Source organism: Erigeron canadensis, chromosome 5 (genome assembly GCF_010389155.1).
Source record: "Erigeron canadensis isolate Cc75 chromosome 5, C_canadensis_v1, whole genome shotgun sequence".
Classification (NCBI taxonomy): domain Eukaryota; kingdom Viridiplantae; phylum Streptophyta; class Magnoliopsida; order Asterales; family Asteraceae; genus Erigeron; species Erigeron canadensis.
Window position 1 is genome coordinate 10375602 of NC_057765.1, and position 24314 is coordinate 10399915.

Genomic DNA, 24314 nt, shown 5'->3' on the forward strand with positions numbered 1-24314 from the left:
ATGTGTAGATGTGAAATGTGATGATTGCATGGCTTGTACATCTAGTTCACTAGACTTTGTAAGTTGCCATGACACGTGCACGTTTAAGGGCCTAAACGTTAATGTGAATTGATGTGATGTGATATATGTTAATGTTCAAGCTATTTTACAGAGATGAAAGTGTTAAGCTTAACCCGTACATTCTTTGCCAGGGTTGTACTATATGTGCATGTGTAGATGTGAAATGTGATGATTGCATGGCTTGTACATCTAGTTCACTAGACTTTGTAAGTTGCCATGACACGTGCACGTTTAAGGGCCCAAACGTTAATGTGAATTGATGTGATGTGATATGTGTTAATGTTCGAGCTATTTTACAGAGATGAAAGTGTTAAGCTTAACCCATACATGCCTTTTCCAGGGTTGTGTGTTTGATGTGGTTGTTTGGGTGGCTCCTTGCAACGAGGTACAACGTGAAGAGTTGTAACACCCGTCATTTAAAAACCTGGATTTTCAAAAACTTTCGCCTAACGACGTTTACTAATAGCGGAAAAGGATCTCATATAAATCTGCCCATCCGTAACCGGATGAAACATTTGAAAACATTTGGTGTTACTAAATATATCATCGAAATAATAAAAGAAAATCCAAGTCTTGGCACCAAAATAAATGCCCAGCATTATTACATAGTCTTTATTCATAATATCGTAAATTAAGTAGCCAAACAAAAGGCTAAGGGTAGTTTAAGCATCAAGATCATAAACGCTATCGTCTTTAATGTCTCTACCCATCCTCACCAAGCTATCCTTTCTCTAGCTCCAAACTCATCTAATCTGATGACACAACATTTTCAAAGAGTAAGTGTTAGCTAATAAGTTAGCTAAGTAAGAATAGCATATTTGAAAACAATTGCCAATTAGATATATTAACAAAATCATATCACCGTTATATGTTAATATCACATGAGCATCATAAACATCATAAACATAAGAAATATCATGAATATCATAAGCATCATATAGTATAACACATCAGGAATTTATCATAGTCCTAAAGGAGTCTATCATCATAAAGCTTTACTTTTCATCTTTCTTTACTTTCTTTATTTCTTTACTTTTCTTTTGCCTAGACGTAGGCTATGTGACATAAGCCACACATACTTAGGGATGTGTGGTTGTGTGTAGGCGATCATAGACCATACAGGGAGTCCTCACACCCGACATGCTGGGTAACCAATAAGGGGTCCATCGGCGTCGTTAAGGAAAGACAGAGTCATTTCCATCTGAATAAACTGTTTATGCCTTTACGCATTGGTGGTTAGTTACTCCACGCGAAATAAACAAACATAACTATGCCACAAGGAGCAACTCAAGTAACCACGTACGCACTAGCTTTACAACTAGCACGGGTTAAGCTTAACACAACTTTAAATATGCTCGAGACGTCTTTATTACATTAGTTTAGGCTACACTTTCACTTAAACTAATCACTTTTATCTTTACTTTATATTAACGTAGGCTACACTTTTACCTAAGTTAATCACATATCAACTTTACTTTAGGACCCTTAACGTGCATGTGAACATGGCAGTCCTAATCAAAGGACTAGTGACTAGGTGATCAAGCTACACATGTATTCATATCATAAAAATGTCACCATTTCGTGTTCACATATCAAAAGTATAACATTATATCATGATCATTTAGCTTAAGCATAGCATCGTATCATGATCACATAACATAAACATGACATCATATCATACTCACATTTCATAAGCATATCCTCATTCCATAATATGGGAACTTACCTTATGCCATTGCAACTTGCATATACATGTTATTCATCATAGAAAGGTAAGAATCATATCCCATATCAACCTCCCATAACCCCTTTACCTATCTTTTAATCATACATAAACGTTTGAAAGGTTTTACTTATGAAAAACGTGTTTTGTTGTACCACCAGATGACAAAAGATGTTATCTTACCTTGGTACAACTTATGAACCTATTATGAGTTGATTATAGTGCTTGCAAAGTGCTCTGGACTACCTAGAATGAGTACAACATCGATCTATAAGCTAAACGAAATATTTTGTACAACCTGAGCATCTGGTGCGTCGCACCTCCCTAGTGGTGCGTCGCACCAATCATATAGAAAATTCAGATCAGGTACAGGTGTGCCGCACCAACCCTTGGTGCGTCGCATATTGGCCAGTGGTGCGCCGTACCTGAGGTGCCGACCAGCAAACTCAATTTTGAAATTGCTCTAAACGATTCCCATTCAATCTCAAACCCTTAACCCGACCTGGGGACATAAGATTGACCTCTTTAACAACACTTTTGATGACTTTAATCCATCAATCAACCCTTTAATCCTTTACAACATAAATCAATCAATGAATCACCCGAATAACATGAAATCGGTAACCGTTTAATTAATTAACCCAACCCAAAACCCCATGGCCTGGATTGAATTCTCATCAATGACTCATAAGATCAGATTTCAAGGAGAAGATTACCTATATTACCTGTAGAAGACTTAGGGGATTTATAATCTTAGCAAAACTTAATCAATACAACACGAAACAATGAAATCTTGGAGGGAACTTTGCTTTGGAGAGGGAGGGGATCGGCTGGGGTTTCTCACGCACAAGAGCAAAGATTTTATGACAATAGGGGAGCCTAAATGCCTTCTAACCCCTGGCCATCAACCCTTTAAGTTACACTTAAGACCCCTCAACTTATGAACTTGACTTTCTTAGCTTAAACTTCTATCGGGAGTCTTAACATTCTAACAAGCACTTATTTACTCAACTTTACTTCAATTACTTTCATTAATCATCATATTAAACATATCATAATAAACACATATGCATTTATTCACATAATCCCATATAGGGCACAATAACATAACGGACCTAACGTTAACTAACGAAAAGTCAAATAGTCAAACATAAAATGTTTGAGATGTTACAAGAGTAGTACGGGAGGTCTTACTAACCCCACTTGTCTTGTGCATACGGATTACTCTGAGTGTGACTTATGTCACACTTATAAAGATGTATATGATATATGTGAGGAGTGGCTTGCCATTCCTTAACAACATTGATGTACAGCCATAAGGTTTGTCCATCTAGTCGGGTGTGACTTATGTCACACTTATAAAGATGTATACGATATATGTGATGAGTGACTTATGTCACACCTAAAGTAAGTGACTTATGTCACGCTATACGATGATGCTTATATGTTATATGTGAAGTAAAAGATGACTAGGCACATCTAGGGTGATTCAACCTATTATGATGATATTTGATGCGATGATATGTTATGGATGATGTGATGCTTTGATGTGATATGTGCCTTGACGATTTAAATGACTTTCATATAATGTTTTAAATGGACAAAAGCTTTATAAAGTAAGTGTTATCTTACTTAGCTAATTCGTTAGCTAACACTTGTTTCTTGAAATGTGTTGCTCCCTCAGGTTTAGCAAGCTTGAGCTAGATGATGATTAAAGTGCAAGGCATGAGTAGATTGGATTTGAGGATGACTATAGTTTACCCATAGTGGCTGCTCATTCTAGACATTTGTTTTATGTTAAGATGTTTATGCCTTGAATTGATATTGTGGCCAGTTGTTTAATGTTGGGCAACCGATGCGTTTCCAATTGAAGTTATTTTGATGATATTGCTAGTGACACCATTTAATAAATGAACCAAATGTGTTGGTACTTTCTCTCGTTATAAAGCAAATAGCCCCTTCTAACATTTTAAGTTCAACATTTATTTTCCCAAAATGTCTCTCGTATCTATTCTATATATCTATATCTATAATACATTATAAAATAAGAGCACCTTTTTTCAAATTCTCAAAAGATGATTGGAGTACCGAATATACTCATCTTATTTATTTACTAATTTAAACATCTCTACCTAATATACCTATAATACCCTTAAATATCAACTACTCATTTTTCACCCTCTCCTCAAATCTCAACCACTCATTTTTTTTTTCTCTCCTCTATAAATCATTTTATTCATCTAATTCATTCAAAATCTTTTATCTCAAAAATCGTATATCTATAAATTATAAAAATTGTATGGGTGTTCTTAATATTTCGTGCTCTTTCATTAGAGATGTCATTCGATATACTTTTGATGAATTTTTAAATCCAAGGGCGGAGCCCATACGGCTAAGGCATTTGGCTATCACACTCTATGATTTATCACCTTCTACGACCTATCACCCCACCATCTCACCGTCACAACGCGTGGGTACTTTCTCTCGTTTACCTAAAATAATTATAATACTCTCTCTCCTCAAATCTCAACCACTCATTTTTAATCTCTTTGTTAAGTCGAAAATCGACCAAGTAAGATTTGTTCAAAAATAGCTGAAGTTCAGTGAATAATACTTGTACAGAATTCTGAAGCCAGTCAGAATTAATTCACTGAAGCTTCACTTCAGTTCAAGATCAACCCAATCTGAAAAGCCTTGATTCTGAAGTCGGAGACTGAAGACTGAAGGAAGAGAAACCTCTCAGAAGCAGAGCTCAGAGAAGATTCTACCAGATCGAAGACTGAAGCATCTCAGTGTAAAAGTACTTACAACAATTTTACACTGATTACGAGGAAGCCCTTTTACTTTTCCATTCTTTACCTGGATAATAACATTATCTAGGAAAGCTTTTTGGTTAAGTCAAATGGTTGTGAATAAAGTGTGAACAGTCACATCAAAGTGACTTTTACACTTAACCTTAAAATACACGATTTAAGGAATCTTGTTGATTTCCTTAAATGTGTCTCAACCACGTATTGTACAGACAAGTCCACATCAGCATAGACTTTGTCTATAAATACAAGACTTCTCACAAATTGCATAATGTTGGAACTTTCTGTAACAACCCTCAATTTCTAATTAGGATTACTTACTTATATTTATCTAGGTATCTATCCCTAGAGGTTTATTAAGATAATCGACCTTCTAGACATTTAAGACAAGTGGTAATTGCCTCTAGTTTAACAGAATACCAAAAGATAGCTAGTTGATTTAGAAATGCCATTAACAATAACTATAATTATACAAGACAAACTCAAAGAGATTGAGTAATAACAACCTTACAAGTATGGAAACTAAACAATCAAGCATCTAAGAAGGCAAACAAATCAACATTTCAACTAATAACAATGTGCGTCAATAAAATTTACAATTCAATTACATATGTGTATATACATACATACACGACATACATATATATACAACTTTCACATAAGTCTCAAAGTTATGGGAAATACATTACAACTTAAAATATACATATATGTGTACATAAACTCTTGTAAAATTCACCAATCAACATACAACTAACCCACTTATTCTTACACTTAGACATAAATATACATCATATATACATATACATACACATAAACACTAGTTAGGACTTAAACCCAACACATACCACTTGGGTTAGCCAATGAATTCACTCCTAACCCACTACACCACCCCACACAACCAATTAGCTCACTCCTAGCTTCTTTTCTTCCTCTAAATCATGTGCTCTCTCCCCCTCCCTCTCTCATTTTCAGATTTTTCTCTCAAACCAACACACACACATGCAAGAACACTCTCTCCAAGTCTCTCAAATATTCTGCACTTCTTCCTCTTCATTTTTGGTTTAAACAAGGTAAAATGGAGCTTGAATAAAACTAATCTAATGCAATAATAAGTTCCCTTGATCATCCAACAACTAGAGTCATGAATGAGGGAAGCATGTAGTCGATTTGGAGGCAACAAGGTCACGAAATCAGCCCTCTAAGAGGCTGATCGAACAGCAGCAGAAACAGGAGCAAAACAAGCTCAATCTTCTTCCTTTCTTTTAATTTTTGATCATCAAAGGGTACCCAACTTGTTCCTTTGTTTGTTCATCATCCTTTCTTACATTTTGTAGCTCACATTCCCTTCTTTTCAAGCTTGCTACAGCCAACAAACAACTCTTGGGCAGCCATCAAGAACAAGACCCAACAACACTCTTGATCTTCTTGTTTTGATCTGCAAAGGTTGTTAGCTTCAACTCTCTTGAATCTCACCTTACTAATCCTTCATTTCTTAAACTAAAAACACATAGATCTATGCATGAATGCACATTTAAAATACTGATTTTAAAGAAAGAATTAAGAATGAAAGAGATAATAATGAGTTTAGTGTAAAAGTGTTAGATCATCACATGCATGTTAAGATTTGCACTAGTTTTGGTTGATTTTGATTTGGGATATGAGATGGATGAATGATGACTTTGAATTTGATAAGAAATATGTGTATTTGGTGTTAAAATCATAGGAAAAGGAGTATCAAACATGTTAGAGGTGAAATAAAGTTTAAATTAAGCAAGAAAGCCTATTGGTGAGTTGATATAATCAAGAACAATCTGACAGAATTAATCTTCTGTCTTGTAACGGGTAAACTGGGCATGTGAAGGCATTTTCAAGCAAAACTTTCAAAATAAAAGTTGTAGAGGAATGAGATAAGAATAACCACCAACTAGAATTACACAAAAATACTGAACCAAACGAAAGATATGATTTTTCTACTGAAATTGGTCAAAACTGTAATTTTGTCTGAATATTTTGTGAGCTTTGACAATTTTTATCTCCTAAACCAAAATGCTCCAGGAGGTCATACTTAGTGGAAAGTAATTTCAATGTATCCATGACTTAAAATAAATTTGTGGTATTTTTCTGAAGGTCATATCATTAAGAACTTTTATAAAACATTTCTAGTCGCACAACAGCAACCATTCTGACCAGTTTTAGTTTGGAAATTTTTAGAGGTAGCAAACAATGTCTAAAAATTAAGTAAAAATTTACAAAATTATAAGACATATATAGGTTGCTACACAAAAATCAGGAAGGTTCAAATAATTCGTCTTGACCCCAAAATAGTAGCTAACATTTCGTAAAAATAAAGTATAAAACAGAAAATTTGTAAGTAATCTTATAAATGACATAATGGACTATGTAATGAACTAAGGGCCTGTTTGTTTTTTTAACTATTAAGTGACTGAATTGATTAAGTGACTGAATAGATAAATAATGTCTGTATGGATTAAGTCAATACAGTTGTTTTTTGTTTATTAAGTCGGGAAAACAAACAATTTTGATGACTTAATGGATTAAGTTTTTTTGATTAAGTCATGACTTAATTTATTAAGTCCCAAACAAACACCACCTAAGAACCATAATGGGCAAACCCGGCCCAAATAACCAACCCATAAAACCACAAATCAGTAGGCCCACCTAGTCTAATAAGGTATATGGCCCAATAACCAATATAACCCATTAAGCACATAACCCAAATAAGGTGAAGCCCAACAACTAATGTAAGCCCAAAACATTTCAAAACCCATGACACTTTGGGCCTAATTGATAATGGCCCATAACACTTAAACGAATTTCATGAACCAAGTAATCGCAAGACAAATCGATAAATATACGAGTTGAAGATAAGTGTAATCAAAATAAACCAAAGATAATTAAGTGAGATAACCATAAGTAATTATGTTAGCCAAACTATATATTGACATCACAAATGCTAATTCGTGCTAAAGTTGGTTACACATCAAATGATGAATAAGGATAATATAACTTAATATGGCATTTATATATGATAACCTAATATGCCAAGTGAAACCACAAATGAAGTCAAGTTACCAAGAACCTAACAACTTATAACTACGCATGTAATAAAAGTAACCTTTTACACCATCAATCTCTACAACCAAAACGATGCGAGTGTTACCAATATACTTGGATCCCACAATTGAGAGCAACATAATGAAAATGACATTTTTAAGTGATGGCTTAAGATAGGAACTTACGTATATTAGTCCTATCGTAGGGATAGTCTTGGCTTGAAATATGATGGAGGAACATAATGGATATATGGTCAAGGAAGCTATAGATGGGAAATACCCATTTTGGATAGATGAGTATAATATGCGGCATATCAAGGTGAGTCATTGCCCCCTTTCAAACTATATTATGTGTTTAACTATCGGGGTGAAAAGCATGATATATAAATTAAATTGCTTTTATATATATGTATATGAAATGATTCTTGATATAATTATTATGAAATGAATTTGTTTCGTATGTTCAAGATGATAAATGTTTTATGATGAGCTTGAGTTCTGTCAACCCGTTTTCTTTCGGTACACTACTACTTACTCCGAAAGTGGAGGCCTGTAGTTAGAGAGTTGCGCAACTAGGTTGGTTGTCTTTGTGACGACCCCCACTTCCAGTCCGACCATAGTGGTGCTCTAGCTACCTTATATTTAAATGGTCGTCTCCATGGCACGACCCTATTATTATTAATACGGCACTTGATGGACAGCTTGTGCCATGAAATGAATTATATATATATTGTTGGACTTGATAAAATGGTAGTAGTAGTGGCTGAAGCATTTACTCATCAAAATTATGTAAATTATGCCTTTGTGGCTAAATGAAATTGATATTGAATTATGCCCTTGTGGCTAAGTGAAATTGATATTAATATTGTTGATATTTGGAAATTGTTTGACCATACGGATTGGGTATCGTCCCTCATATGATATCTTGAAAGACGTTGAAATTGGTGATATTGAAATGATTTTGGTAACCGAATGATTTTGGTATGATATACGATTAATCGATTTATATACTTTTTCTCTCATGATGATTTGACAAATGAGAACCTGAAATTTTACTATGGATTTTTCCAAGTCTTGATATGACATTATGGTATTTGGAAACTTGATAACATGATATGAAAATTTTGTCGGTCATATGGTTTGGATATTTCGAAATGTAATAGTAATCGGTTTTCTAAGTATTAAAACGGTGATGTACCAAGATTTATATAAAAACCTATGCACTCACCAACTACGTTTTTGTAGTTGACACTTTTTCTTCATGCTTTTCAGGAAATAAGCTTAAGCATTGAGGATTTATATGCTTCATGATTATTTGCATTGCACTTTGGAGTCAAAGATCAAACCTTGTGATAGGCAATGGAATCCGCCTTGATCATTGTAGTTTACTATTTCATGTGCTTGTTATTTGGTTCGTGGACTTAATATCCAAGTATGGTGGACGCATTTGTACTTAGAAATTGGTTCACATGTTTGTACATTGTAAATTCTTTTTATCAAATAAAGCTATGGTGAATGTTATTTATAATCCTTTGTTTTGAATACTCGACTTTCTGTACATCTCATTGTTCCGCCTTAGTTGGGGTGTTACACTTTCGACATTGCAACTTGTGAGATATACTCTAAGTAATTCTTACGAGTATTTCGAAGTTATTAGATCACTTGTATTTCAAAGTTGTTTAGATATTTTCACACTTATGATTATCTTTGTTCTGCAACAACCTTTTTATTTGTTTATATCAATAAATCAAATACATTGAAAAGTACATCGTGTCTCAATGTCAAATACTTGATTATATATATTATTTATATAATTTCAGCACTTTAGTTTCCTGCATTTACTTTCAGTTGTTTACTTCATTGTTTCATATCCATAATCTGGATCGCACTCTCTACTGGTCAATTTCCAGTTTAGTGTTGCTTACCAATCGGGTTTACTTGATATAAGTGTAGTCACCGTTATTTGGGACTCACATTTGGTATCAGAGAAGAAGGTTTGAACTATCAAACCTAGATCTGTTGTGATGGCTAACCCTGAAAACAATGAAGGATCTAACCCTAATTCTAACCCTAATAACAATATCTCACCCCTAATATCAACAACAATATACCTCTGCACAATGTCCTTATCCATTTTCCAAACAATCATATTCCAAAATTTGATGGCGACAGTGATTCCTTCATAACATGGAAAACATGCATGTTGAAGTATATTGTTGGTGTGGAAAGACATTTGACCACCATTTTGAAAGAAGGTCCCTTTGTTCCTATGAATGTTTCAACTATGGTCAGAAATGCTGATGGGACCTAAGCAGACACCTAAGGAGAAGGATCACTGGTTAGAAGAAGATCATAGGCTGGTAGATCTTGATACTAAGCTTCAGAATATGATTCTCTTTGCAGTTCCTGAAGATTTAAAACCCACTCTTGTCAGTCTTGAAAACTCTAAATTAATGTGGGAGGAACTAATGACACAGTTTGAAGGAACCAAAGAAACTGTTGTTACAAGAAAAGTTGCTTTAAACAAGAAATATGAAGCTTTCTTTGCATTTCCAAATGAAACTTTAACTCAAAGTTATATTAGATTTACAAATTTGGTTAATAAACTGAAAGCTTTGGGTGTCGAAAAAGATAAAGAAATCTTGTTGGAGAAATTTTGTGACATTTTACCTTCAAAATAGGAAAACTTGATTTTGGTTTTAAGACAGGGAAAAACCTTGTACAGTCACACTCTTGCTTCCTCTTATAGAGCCTTCAGATATATTGAAGAGAATAAAGCTGAGAGAGTTGTGGCTGACCAAGATGTGAAAAATCATGCCTCTACCAGTTCTGGTGTTGTTCAGTATTCTAAGCCACATGGAACTGCTTTACTATCTTCTGAGAGTGAGAAATCTGATTCAGTGAAGAAGATGGTGAATGAACTGATGAAAACTGGTAATTTTGATTTAGCATCTAATGAATGTGATGAAGATGACAATGATGATCTTTTTGCCATGTTGGCCAAAACGTTCAATCGTTTTATGGCCAAATCTAATCGATCTGGCAAACAATTTGCTTCTGGCACATCCATTGACAAGTCCAATATTGAATGCTTTAAGTGTGGGAAGAAAGGACATTTTATGAAGGATTGCAGATTTAGTCAACCCTCATCATCACATTCTACCCCTAATCATTCTATCTTTCAGAAATCTGATGAAAGCTATAAGGTGAAATACAAGAAGCTGAAAGCCCATATAGCTTTCATGGCTCAAGAAAATTCCAACAACAATAGTTGCATGGTCGCTGATGAAAAATGGGAAGATTCTGATGAGTCTTCCATATGATGAAAAAGAAGTAAAAGACATGTGCTTCATGGCTCGTGAGGATCAAGGTCATTTGGTCAATTCTGATGTTGAATCTGGTCGTTGGGTGGATATAATCATTGAGAGTAATGAAGAACAAAAACTGGATCTTTTAGTTCTTTTGGAAGCAGATATTTCATTTATGGAGACTGTGCGTTTAGAAAGTTTAAAAATGTTTGAAAACAATGCCTCTTAACTGAACGCCAGTTAGGCCAGACTAAAACAACTAAAAGATGTTCAGTTGGCCCTAAAAAGTTATTAGTCTTTAGTAGCCAAACTGGAAGTTGAAAAAGAAGAACTGAAAATGATTCTTGAAAAAGAACAAAAAATAATTAAATCATGGATGAAATCTCCAAACCTAGATGCTGCAATTAAAAACACTTTTGCAAATCAAAGAATAACATATGAATCTGGTGATCTTCATCTAGCATCTATAATAACTGATTTAGATGCTCTTCCAAAACAAATGCTACCTGAAATAATTTTTAAAGAAATTTGCAAAACAAAGACTGTGACTGAACAGACCTAGGAACAATCTGAGGGCAAATCTGAAGCAGGTTAGACCAATGCTTCAGAAAAGAAGACAAAATTCAAGAAGTCATTCCCTCAGTCTTCATCTCAGGTTCCAAAAGGCCAGAAGAAGAATAAAAATGTCTCCCCCACTGAGCCATCTACCTCAGATTCTGATAGGGCTCAGGTGTCTAAAGAAGAATCTATTTTGTTAAGGTTGGAAAGCCAATTTTAGTTGTTGGCTAGACAAGTGCAAAGCTGCAATGCACGCTTAAAGAATGTTGAAAGCACTCCCCTACAACCCTAACAAAATGCTAAACCTTTTTCTAAACAAATTAAGCAAAAATCTGAAAAGAAAAAGGTTGAAACTCCTATCAAACAAACTATTTTTGTGTCATCTGAAATGATGACTGAGATTCCTTTTGATCCTTCTATTCCTCCTGAAACAAAGAAATCTGAGACTGCTAAGGGAGAGTCTAGTGAACCCATCAAAAGATGGGTTCCCAAAAAGAACTAATTTTTGTGTGTGTGCAGGGAGACCGAAAGAAGTATATATGGTATATGGACAGTGCTGCTGGCAGAATCATGACTGGTAATAAAACTCTGCTAGAGGAATATAGGGTGCAAGAGGGGCCCTCAATAACATTTGGAAATGATGGAAGTGGACAAACTGAGGGATATGGTGTTCTGAATAATGGTCAAGTCAAATTCACAAAAGTTGCATATGTGAATGGTTTGAAATATAACCTGATCAGTGTCAGTCAATTTTTTGATGATGGCTTCAAGGTTTTATTTGATGTTTCTCAAGGCACCATATTCTACAGAGATTGGAAGGTAGTGTTGGTTGCACTAAGAAAAGGGAACATTTATGTCATTGATATGGAAAGTTCACCCAGTGAACAATGCTTCTATACAAAGGCAGATGAGGACACAAACTGGCTATGGTACAAGAGGTTATCCCATCTGAACTTCAAAAACATTAATAACTTGTCAAGAAAACAACTTGCTGATGGGATCCCTCCATTATCTTTCAATAAAGATAAGCCATGCTCAGGCTGTGAAATGGGAAAGAAGAAGAGAGCATCTTTTAAAACCAAGCAAAATTTCAATATCACTGAACCTCTTCATATGCTTCACATGGATCTCTTTGGTCCTATGAATGTTCAGACCAGAGCAGGAAAGAAGTACACTCTTGTAGTTGTGGAGGAATATTCAATATATTGTTGGGTAATCTTCCTCGGATCCAAAAGTGAAACTACTGCTGAGACCATTGCCCTCATCAAACAAATTGAACTCAAACACAAGCGAAAAGTTTTTCAGCTCAGAAGTGACAATGGCAATGAATTCAGAATTACCACTTTGGAGTCCTTCTGCACTGAAACTGGCATATCTCAGAACTTCTCCTTAGCTCACACACCAGAGCAGAATGGTGTTGTTGAAAGAAAGAATTGTACGCTAATACAAGCTGCTAGAAGTATGTTCAATGAATCTGGTCTTCCCAAGAGTTTCTGGGCTGAAGCTGTGGCAACTGCTTGCTACACTTAGAACAGATCGGTGTATATCAAAAGACACAAGAAGACTACCTATGAAGTCTTCAGAAATAGAAAGCCCAACATTGGATATTTCCATGTATTTGGATGTCCAGTGTACATTCTGAACGATTCCAGTCAGCTTGGAAAATTTGATGGAAAAGCTGATGAGGGTTACTTCTTAGGACATTCAACCATTCGCAAGGCCTTTCGAGTCTACAACAAAAGACTTGACAAGGTTGATGAGTCAATTCATGTTACCTTTGAAGAATCAAATTCTGCAAACTTCAATAAACCAGTCTCTGCACCACCCTCAGAAAATCCAATCAGTTTTGGTGAATCTGATCCAGCAGTTCAATCTGATCAGTCACTAGAACATGTTTCTGAACATCAGAGTTCAGAACCAGTTAAAATTGCACCAAGCAACATTCCATTTTATCCTTTAGTTAGTTTTAAACTACCTTCTGAACTAACTATTGGATCAAATGTATGTGCTGCTTCTCCTCGAATATCAGTTTCAATTGAAATACCCCAGAATGAAGAATTTCATGATGCAAATCATGATCTACAAGAAGAAGAAGATGGTGAGATTGAAATAATCTCTTCTGAAGCTCCTTCTGAAGTAAATCAAAGAAGTTCTTGCACTAATATCATTGTTCATCCTGGTCATTACTCTAAATGGACACAATCACATCCAATTGAACAAAGTATTGGAGATCTAAGTAGAGGGGTTCAGACCAGAATAGCCACAAGCGATCAATGCTTCAATGTCAGCTTCTTGTCACTGATAAAACCGAAGAAAATTGATAAGGCTAGGGATGTGTGGGAACTTGTTCCATGTCCTAACAATCTGAAGAAGGATCCAATAGGGACAAGATGGGTCTTCAGAAACAAGATGGATGAAGATGGACGTGTAATTCAAAACAAAGCCAGACTTGTTGCAAAGGGTTACTCACTAGAAGAAAATGTAGATTTCGATGAAACTTTTGCTCCAGTTGCTAGACTAGAAGCTATCAGAATTTTCTTAGCTTTTGCTGCTCATCACAAGTTCAAAGTCTATCAGATGGAAGTTAAAAGTGCCTTTCTGAATGGTGAATTAGAAGAAGTTGTTTATGTATATCAGCCACCAGGAATAGATAACACCTTCTGAAGCCATTCAGAATTAATTCACTGAAGCTTCACTTTAGTAAGATTTGTTCAGAAGTAGCTTCAAGTAAGATTTGTTCAGAAATAGTTGAAGTTCAGTGAATAATACTTGTACAGAATTCTGAAGCCATTCAGAATTAATTCACTGAAGCTTCACTTCAATTCAAGATCAACCTAATCTGAAAGCATTCATTCTGAGGTCGAAGACTGAAGACTGAAGGAAGAGAATCATCTTAGAAGCAGAGTTCAAAGAAGATTCTACCAGATTGAAGACTAAAGCATCTCAGTGTAAAAGTACTTACAACACTTTTACATTGATTACGAGGAAACCTTTTTACTTTTCCATTCTCTACCTGTATAATAACATTATCTAGGATAGCTTTTTGGTTAAGTCAAATGGTTGGAAATAAAGTGTGAACAGTCACATCAAAGTGACTTTTACACTTAACCTTAAAATACACGATTTAAGGAATCTTGTTGATTTCCTTAAATGTGTCCCAACCACGTATTTTACGGACAAGTCCACATTAGCATGGACTTTGTCTATAAATACAAGGCTTCTCACAAATTGCAAAATGTTGGAACTTTCGACATTGCAACTTGTGAGATATACTCTAAGTAATTCTTACGAGTATTTCCAAGTTATTAGATCACTTGTATTTCAAGGTTGTTTAGATATTTTCACACTTGTGATTATCTTTGTTTCGCAACAACCTTTGTATTTGTTTATATCGATAAATCAAATACTTTGAAAAATACATCATGTCTCAATGTCAAATAATTGATTATATATATTATTTATATAGTTTCAGCACTTTAGTTTCCTGCATTTACTTTCAGTTATTTACTTCATTGTTTCATATTTATAATCAGGATCGCACTCTCAACTGGTCAATTTCCAGTTTAGTGTTGCTTGCCAGTCGGGTTTACTTGATATAAGTGTTAGTCATCGTTATTTGGCACTCACACTCCTTCCTCCATATATCTTTTTATTACTCTTATTCATTTAAAATCTTTTATTACAAAACCGTATATCGATAAATTATAAAAAACAATTTATGGGCGTTCTTAAAATTTCATGTTCTTTCATTAAAGAGGTTATTCAATATACTTATGATGAATTTTTTAAATCGATGGCGAATCCTGTATAGCTAAGGGCGGAGCCCGTCTCAACCCATCACCGCCACCGCCATTACATCAGCACCTCGCCTTCACCTACATTACCGCCGCAACATGCGAGTACCTTTCTCTTGTTTTAGTATAACTTACTTAAGTGCTTACAATTTTCATAAATAAATAAAATGAGCACGACAATAGTCAATAACATATAGTAACTTGCTTAGTTTTTACCTCGTAAATAGATTAAAACATCTATCATATTGATCTTGATCAATTCTTTTATACGCATCTAGTTAGTTGAAATACTTTGTTAACTAGGGTTCGTAAAATTATTTCTTAGATTGGTCTTTCTGGTTTCAAAGATAAATAATCTTACCTGGTGAATCGGTCGATTTAAACTTTTATAAAGCATCATGATGAGTTGGCTAAATTGATTAACTAATTGTCTTAATTTTCTAATTGTTATTATTCTTGCACACAATGTGTTTGTCAAAATGGTTGAATGAGTATAATTGAATAAGTGTTTGCCTTTTCTTGTTCTTCAAAATGTAGACAACTTCTCTTTCTTGCATGACCGAACATCATCCAGTTGATATTGGTTTAATTGTGAGTTAAATGCAAGATTGCTTTACGTGGTTTGCTCATTTTTGCAATGGGGTCCCTTTACAAGTTCACACGATATGTGTGGTTAACGAAATGTGCGAAAAAATTACAATTTTTTATTAAACGACGTGTTAGTTGGTTAGTGGTTCGAACCCTCGCAGTGACATTCAAGCATGCAGTATTGTTAGAGGTTGGAACCGAAGACACCCCTAGAGACTAAGGGTGCGATAACACGGTCCGCACACGTCTCAAGAGGTAAATGCCCAATTTATAGTTCTCATATACTCGATTATAATTACTAGGTCATAATTTCGCTTTGCCTTCTGTTGGTTGTCTTTATAGCATGGCGCATGTAATCTTTTTTATTCTTCTTCCTAACCACTCTATCGTTTCTCCTTGTTAACAATAATTTTCCTTTTATTGGTCATTTAAAGGGGAAAAAAAAGAATTGAATTTTGTTCCCAAAATGCGAAGGAATAAATTTTTGTAGAACATTTAGTTTTCAAATTTGTGCCATCACTTAAAATGGTAGTCCATTAATTGTGCAGTAGACTTTAAGTCATCTTTTTAATTGGTCATCATAATTGCTTATGTGGGGAAGTTGTAAAATGTTTTTCGCAGTTAATTATTTTGGATGAACAAAGTTAATGTCCAGTCTTAAGTATTTGTGTGATGTAATACCCTTCAAAGATTATGCAGTTTTTTTAGTGACCAGGTCCATTAATTTTGGTTCGGCTATATGGTAGTTTATAGTCAAGTAGTTGGTTAATTTTGGTCAAGTAATATGTGTGGTCCAAGTCTTCAATCGTTTTTGCGTGGAATGTTTAAACTAGTTGGTTTGAATGTGTATGTTTTTAGTTGTGTTGTTTTAAATGTTTACACTCCGTTCTGAATTCATTACTATACCTTAGTCTTTACACTCTATGCTGGTGAACACCTCATGTAAAGTCTGAACAACTCTTAACATTGTGTGCGGCTGAAAGTTGTGTCCAGTATGAACTAAGTGCAGTCTTAACATTGTGTGCAGTATAAACTAACTGCAGTCTTAACAATGTGTGTGGTATGAGCATTGTATGTGGTCCGAAGAATGTGTTGTCTTAAAAAGATTACAGAGTAGAATTGTTAGATTGATTAGTTCAAATAACTATTTAGTGGGATGGTTATTTCTCTAATAAATGTCAAAAATTAACGTTAGTATATCCCCATTGTTATTTGGTTATTTTCAATAGTTTGTTTCTGGGACCGAGCCATATATATTCTTAGGAGGGGGCAAAATAAAAAATAAAAATACTAATTCGCGTATTTCAAAAACAGGAACATTTGGTACTCGACCCAAAAATATAAATTGACTCTTAAAATAAAAAGTCAAAAACAAAATATAAAAACATAATATTACAACAATAAATATAAACATTGTTAATATAATATAATTAGTTTATAATATATAACTAACCATCAAAGTTTTAACCTTGAGTTATGTAAGTTTATTTATGCTACTAGTCTTCAGACCCGTCCGATGGACGAGAAGTTTCAAAAAACAGCTTTTAACTTTCGTTTTAGTACGTATATGTAGATTAGATTGTAGAATATATGGAACACATAAATTTTGTTTCAACCAAATAAAAAACATATAATTAAAAAAAACTATAAGGTGGAATGATGATAAATAAAATGCAAATAATCCAATGAAATGAATACCGAAAATGGATCATGAACGATCAATTAACATGCCGTTAGATGGTATCCTTGTACGAACATTACGAATAGGTGGTTGATCATCCGTAACGATTTGATGCAGTTGTGGAGTCGTGGCTCTCCTCTGTATCTTTAGAGTCAAAATGTTTTTTCTTATCTTTCTCGCGGTTGCAGCTGTTTGTTTCTCGCCGTGTCCTCAGTATTCAGTTCAAGGAATTGGTTGAGTTAGCACACATAGGCATCCCAAAGTGTGCAGTCAATTTGCATACTACTAAGCAAATTATAAGAAAGTCAATGTTAATGCACAATACATAATGGATACACAACAGATGATTACATATAAAGAGAATTGGAGATTGAAATGTATTCTGAATCTTCAAGCCTTAGTACTCGTCTTTTGTTGTTTTTGTTATTTGCATATACACGGCCTTAGCAGCTTACTGGCATGAGAAGATGGAAAAATGTGATTTTATTGCATATCAAGTATAATATTCTGCCTTCATCCTCCTTTTGATGCAAAACAAAAGCTCACACACTTTAGGATGAAAACTAATATGCATAAGCCTCAAATTGCTTTTCAAAACACATGACAAATCCTTTTTATAATGACATAGCTTTTTGAAGTTTGAGACTTTTAGTTGATAAAGTAAATTCATCTATAGGTAGTAAAATTCGTAGCCTATAATATAGTGTTGTAGAAATACACTAAATTTAACCCCTTTGGCTTATGTGTGCTGACTGTCAACACATTTAGCATATCCAAGGGCTTTTTTAGCACTTCTATAATCAATATACGTACATAAGAATGAGCAATATATAAAGCAATAATGAAACTGAAAAATCAGCATCATCAGCTTATCAATGAAGGGTCAAACATGATCACGACTACAAATGGAACCCTAATCCTTTTATTCCCTAGTTTTTTCAATACACATAACTTGAATTGAAATTCAGCCATAAACATCCAAAGCAATGATAGTAAAGAAAAAATTGCATTATCAAAACATATCAATAAAGCATAAACTAAGAAACGAAAATATACTTAACGGGTAAAAAAACATGCTTATAGACTCATCGTTTCTCATTCAGGCATTATAGCAAACACTTTGTGAGCATTCAACCCCTTAGCATAAAATTCATCCATAAGTGATACCAAATATTGTTCACCTAAGTATTTCCTCCAACAACATGTCGCGAGCATCATCTCCATCAACAACAATACCGATTTAGGGTTTTTAATGGTTTATAGTAATTGTATGCATAATCAAACGTAAAATAAATTGGATGGAGAACAAAGAATAATAAGTGACTGAATGTTTTGAAGAGGATTTCAATAAAGTAATAGGTTGAATCGTTGAGAAGAGGTTGAAGAAGAAAGATTGAAAGAAAGTTTTAGTTCTAATGGTTTTTTTGTATTAGGTCAGAGAAGGGGCTCCACTTATATTTTTTATTTTTTTTGGTAAAAAGAAACGTGGAAAATAAAATAGAGGGATGGGCGGAAATCTAGTCTCAGGAGGGGCTCTGGTGGCTCCAAGTACTTCTTCAGCCTCCTGTTTTAGTATAGTTATAGATGTTAGCTATAATAAAATAAAGATATAATAAATAATTTAAAAATAATAATAATAATTCTTATAATAATAATAATAATAATAATAATAATAATATGATTAAAAGCTTCCCTCGTGGTATGTCTTGTGGTCGGGATGGGTTACGTGCTCAACACCTGTTAGACTGTTTAAATGGTGCTGCTGTGGCAATTTTCAAGGAGTTAGACGCTTCCATCATCCAAGTAGTTAATCTTTTTCTTGATGGTAAATTCCCCATGACCTTAGGTGAGTATATTGCTAGTCCCCCTCTCACCACGTTGATCAAACCCAGGGGAGGTATCCGTCCTTTTGTTGTTGGGACAGTTTTGAGGTGTTTAGTTTCCAAGGTTTGTGCTGTTATGATTGGAAACTCTCTGGATGGGTACTAAAATGAACTACAATTCAGTGTTGGGGTTTCTGGGGGAGGAGAGGCTATTTGTAACACCCCGAGCTAGGCTCGAAATGTACTGAAAAGCATGACACAAAATGGAATTATCATACAACGAGACTATATCAATTTAAAGGATTCCATGAACCCAACAACTAGAATACAAAGTCACAAAAGCATACAGAGCATACAACCATCAAAAGTTTACAAAAATAACATCAAAAGATGGCTAATGATCCTAAGTTAGTCCCATCAACGGGTATTGAATCACGGATCCATGGTCATAGTCCAAAATCTAGCAATGCACATCAAGCTCTTGGGTTCTCTTGATTACCTGAAAAGTGTACTAAACAATGTCAACACTAAGTTGGTGAGTTCGTAGGAAAGAAAGGACAAGAACACGTACCAATGCCATCCAACATATAAGCAAGCATAAAGAATGAGAATTTGAAACCAATTAAGTATCTAACATGTTCTATGATTTCACACTTGTACACAAAGTCCCTGAATTGACCACATGTCATCCATAATGTCATCAAGTACTTAAAGTACCAGTATAATGTCATCAAACACTTCAAGTGCCCGTTGTATTGTCATCATGTCCCTCATTGTTCTCAACACACCACAAATTGATCATCAACGACCATCTATGTCCACATATTGCCTATACACCATGTGTATATACTTCGTACGATACTACTTTTAAAAAGCCATTGATGCTTATATATAGGGTCGCCCGCAGCCTTCCCACCACATCTACAACCTTTCAAAGGTATTAACGTCTTCCATATATACATTACTAACCAAATAAACACCTAATGATGCACATACAATAATCATATAACAACCACATATTTGCACGTCAACAAATCCATCAAACAAACATTCAATTCAAAAATGTCATCATAAACGTAAGTACACTTTTAAGCCCGACTCTTAAAAGAGCAAGGGAAGCTACGAAATGTCCAACGATCGTCAAATGTCCACGACCGTCAAATGTCCACGACCGTCAAATGTCCACGACCAAAACTTCAACAACGATCACAACCTACTATACCATTACTATATCAAAATATCACAAGCTATTCGAACGGTAAGGTCTAGTTTGTTATACAATTTCACAATCCCCAAAAGTATATTAGAAGTGATTTCGGAACGCTTGGGTAACAAACGAAGAGTTTTAGTTAAACACATTTTGATAACTTGGCACCTAAATTTCACATGAAAATCAAAAGTGTTCAAATTTGTGTTTTAACAACTTATTTGACATATGTTTGATGATATAAGACTGGTATATAAGTATCGGACCTTGAAGAGGTCGACGATGACCAAACGAAAAAAGTACAAAAAAGGACAGTAGAGCGCGTTCTATGTTGAAACACAGAGAACGCGCTTCCAACCTTAGCACACCCGCTTCAAACACAGTGCACGCGCTCCCATTTTCAGGGCTAAACTCAATTTGTAATGGTCTAAAACCCGTTCTTATACATTATTAAACATAAATAAACATAATTATACACCATTTGACAAAACCCATTTCATAAATTCAATCCATAACCTCAAGCTTGTGTCAAAGAATCATTTGACCTCCAGATTACAAGTGTAAAAAGGTGAATTTAAGTTATGTTTGACTTGCCAAATCTTCCACTAGATGATGAAACCCGAATTTGAGCTAGATGGGGAGATTTCTTGCACCTTAAGTTCTGAATTTTTGACATGTTGTAAGAATGATGATATAAATGATGATTTTGTTATTAATTTGCTTGAAACAACATTAAATGAACTAGAATTTGGAGAGAGGGAGGAGTAAATGTTCTTGCATTTAGTTAGATAGAGAGTGTGTGTGTGAGAAATGAATGGAGGATGGAGATAGGGTAAGAGTTGGGAGTGGATAGGGTTGGGTAATCTTAATGGGTCATGGGTTATGGGCATAACCCATGGAGGATCCATATTTCTTTATACTAATTAATTTGTATGTTTTCAAAGAATCGATTAGCACAACTAATGACCTTGACTAGCACATAAGTCCCAAAACTAACGATAAATTGATCTATATGAACACATTGCACTTAAATGAACTCCAAATTACACTTGAACTATATTGGCCCACTCAATAATTATTCAAATTGTACATGTAGTCAAATGGTCAAAGTCACAGTTGTTACATCATTCCCCCGTTAACGGAATTTCGTCCCGAAATTCGATAGAACCCTAATCACAAAACAAATGCGGGTATTTAGACTCTTCCCGCTCCCAAGTGAATTCAGCTCCACGCCTAGCATGCCATCGGACTTTGACTATCGTGTATCGTTTGTTCTTCAATTTCTTGACCTCTCGTTCTAAAATCACTACCGGTTCCTCCACAAAATTGAGCTTCTTGTCCACTTGGATCTCGTTCATTGGTATATGTAGTGTAGGATCCGCCAAACACTTTCTTAAGTTGCAAATATGAAACACGTCATGTACATCACTAAGTTCTTGACGTAACTTCAATCGGTAAGCCATTTTGCCCACTCGTTTAATGATCTCTTTAGGTCTAATGTATCTTGGTCCAAACTTGCCTCTCTTAACAAAACGTACAACACCTTTCCACGGGGAGACTTTTAAAAGCACATGATCACCAACATTGAACTCCAATAGTTTACGCCTCACATCGGCGTATTTCTTTTGTCTCTCTCGGGCCAATTGTAATCTCTCTTTAATTTGAGAAACCACTTTTGTCGTTTCGACTACTATTTCCGGCCTAATGAGTTGGCTTTCACCAATCTCCGCCCAAGCGAGTGGAGAATGACACTTTCTACCATAAAGTGCACTAATTCGTGCCATTTGAATACTCGCATGATAGCTATTATTATACGAGAACTCAACCAACGGTAAATGATCTTCCTAACTTCCACCAAATTCAATTGCACAAACCCTCAACATGTCTTCAAGCATTTGGATGGTTCTCTCGGTTTGTCCATCCGTTTAAGGATGAAACGTCGTACTCATGTCAAGTTGAGTACCCATTGCTCGTTGAAAAGCTTCCCAAAAATTTGATTCCAACCGGGTATTACTATCGGAGATGATAGAAACATGTACCCCATGTTTAGACACCATTTTTTTAATGTACAAACGAGCTAGGGTGTTAAATTTATTGGTCTCACGAATAGCTAAGAAGTGGGCCGACTTAGCCAATTGATCCGCAATTACCCATATAGTATCACAACCATTCCTTGTCTTGGGTAACTTCATGATGAAGTCCATTGCAATCCGTTCCCATTTCCATTCCGGTGTCACCGGTTGCACCAATAAACCGGGAGGCTTCTTATGATCGGCTTCACTTGTAAGCAAGTAAAGCACCCAGTCACATATTTAGCCACATCGCGTTTCATGCCCGGCCACCAATAGAAGTCTTTTATATCAAAGTACATCTTATCCGATCCCGGGTGGACCGAATAAGCCGACTTATGGCTTCATTCATAAGAAATGTTCTCAAATTGCCGAAGATGGGAATCCAAAGCCTTTCAACTAGGTATAGCCCATTGTCTTATTTTCGATCGAATTGTTGCTCCATGCCATTTAATCTTTCATTTCCAAAGTTTTCCAGTAAAATAGCTTGTACTTGAGCTTCTATGATGCGGTCACAAATACTTTGTCCCACAGTGAGGATCATGGCTCTCACTCTTCTTGGCTTGACCCTTTCCTTTCTACTCAATGCATCAGCTAAAACATTAGCTTTGCCCGGATGGTAGCGAATGTCACAATCATAATCGCTAAAAAGTTCGAGCCATCTTCTTCGTCTCATCTTCAACTCACTTTAATTAAAGATATGTTGAAGACTTTTATGATCGGTGTAGATCACACATTTGGTGCCATAAAGGTAATGTCTCCAGCATTTCAAAGAGAAAACAACTGCTCCCAATTCCAAATCATGAGTGGGGTAGTTTTTCTCATGCACTTTAAGTTGACGGGAGGCATAAGCAATGACGTTGCCTCTTTGTATAAGCACACACCCCAATCCTTGACCTAAAGCATCACAATATACCACAAAATCTTCAATCCCATCCAGAAGACTCAAGATAGGAGCATCACACAACATGTTTGGAAGGCAATTTCTTGTTTCTTTCCCCTTTCAAATTTCTTCTCCTTTTGAGTTAAAAGTGTAAGTGGTTGTGCAATTTTGGAGAAATTTTCAATGAACCTTTGATAATAACCTACCATTCCAAGAAATTGACGAATCTCAGATGGTGTTTCGGGTCGTCTCCAATTCTTGACCGCACAAAATCTTAAATCCCATCCGGAAGACTCAAGATAGGAGCATCACACAACATGTTTGGAAGGCAATTTCTTGTTTCTTTCCCCTTTCAAATTTCTTCCCCTTTTGAGTTAAAAGTGTAAGTGGTTGTGCAATTTTGGAGAAATTTTCAATGAACCTTCGATAATAACCCACCATTCCAAGAAATTGACGAATCTCAGATGGTGTTTCGGGTCGTCTCCAATTCTTGACCGCTTCAATCTTGCTAGGATCTACATGAATCCCGTCTTTGCTAATCACATGACCAAGGAAGTGAACTTCTTCCAACCAAAACTCGCATTTAGAAAATTTCGCGTACAACTTCTCTTTTCTAAGCAATTCTAGCACCTCACGCAAATGCTCGGCATGATCTTCCTTTGTTTTTGAGTAGAAAAGTATGTCATCAATAAAGACAATAACCGATTTGTCCAAGTAGGGTCAACACACCCGGTTC

General features: G+C 35.3%; 1 protein-coding gene across 1 annotated transcript; it reads right to left on the minus strand.

The window, feature by feature from the left end:
• Window positions 1–21795: 21795 nt before the first annotated feature.
• On the minus strand, window positions 21796–22410 carry LOC122601183. The gene has a single exon (XM_043773948.1). It carries the CDS (start codon window positions 22408–22410, stop codon window positions 21796–21798), a length of 615 nt encoding a protein of 204 aa, XP_043629883.1.
• Window positions 22411–24314: the final 1904 nt, after the last annotated feature.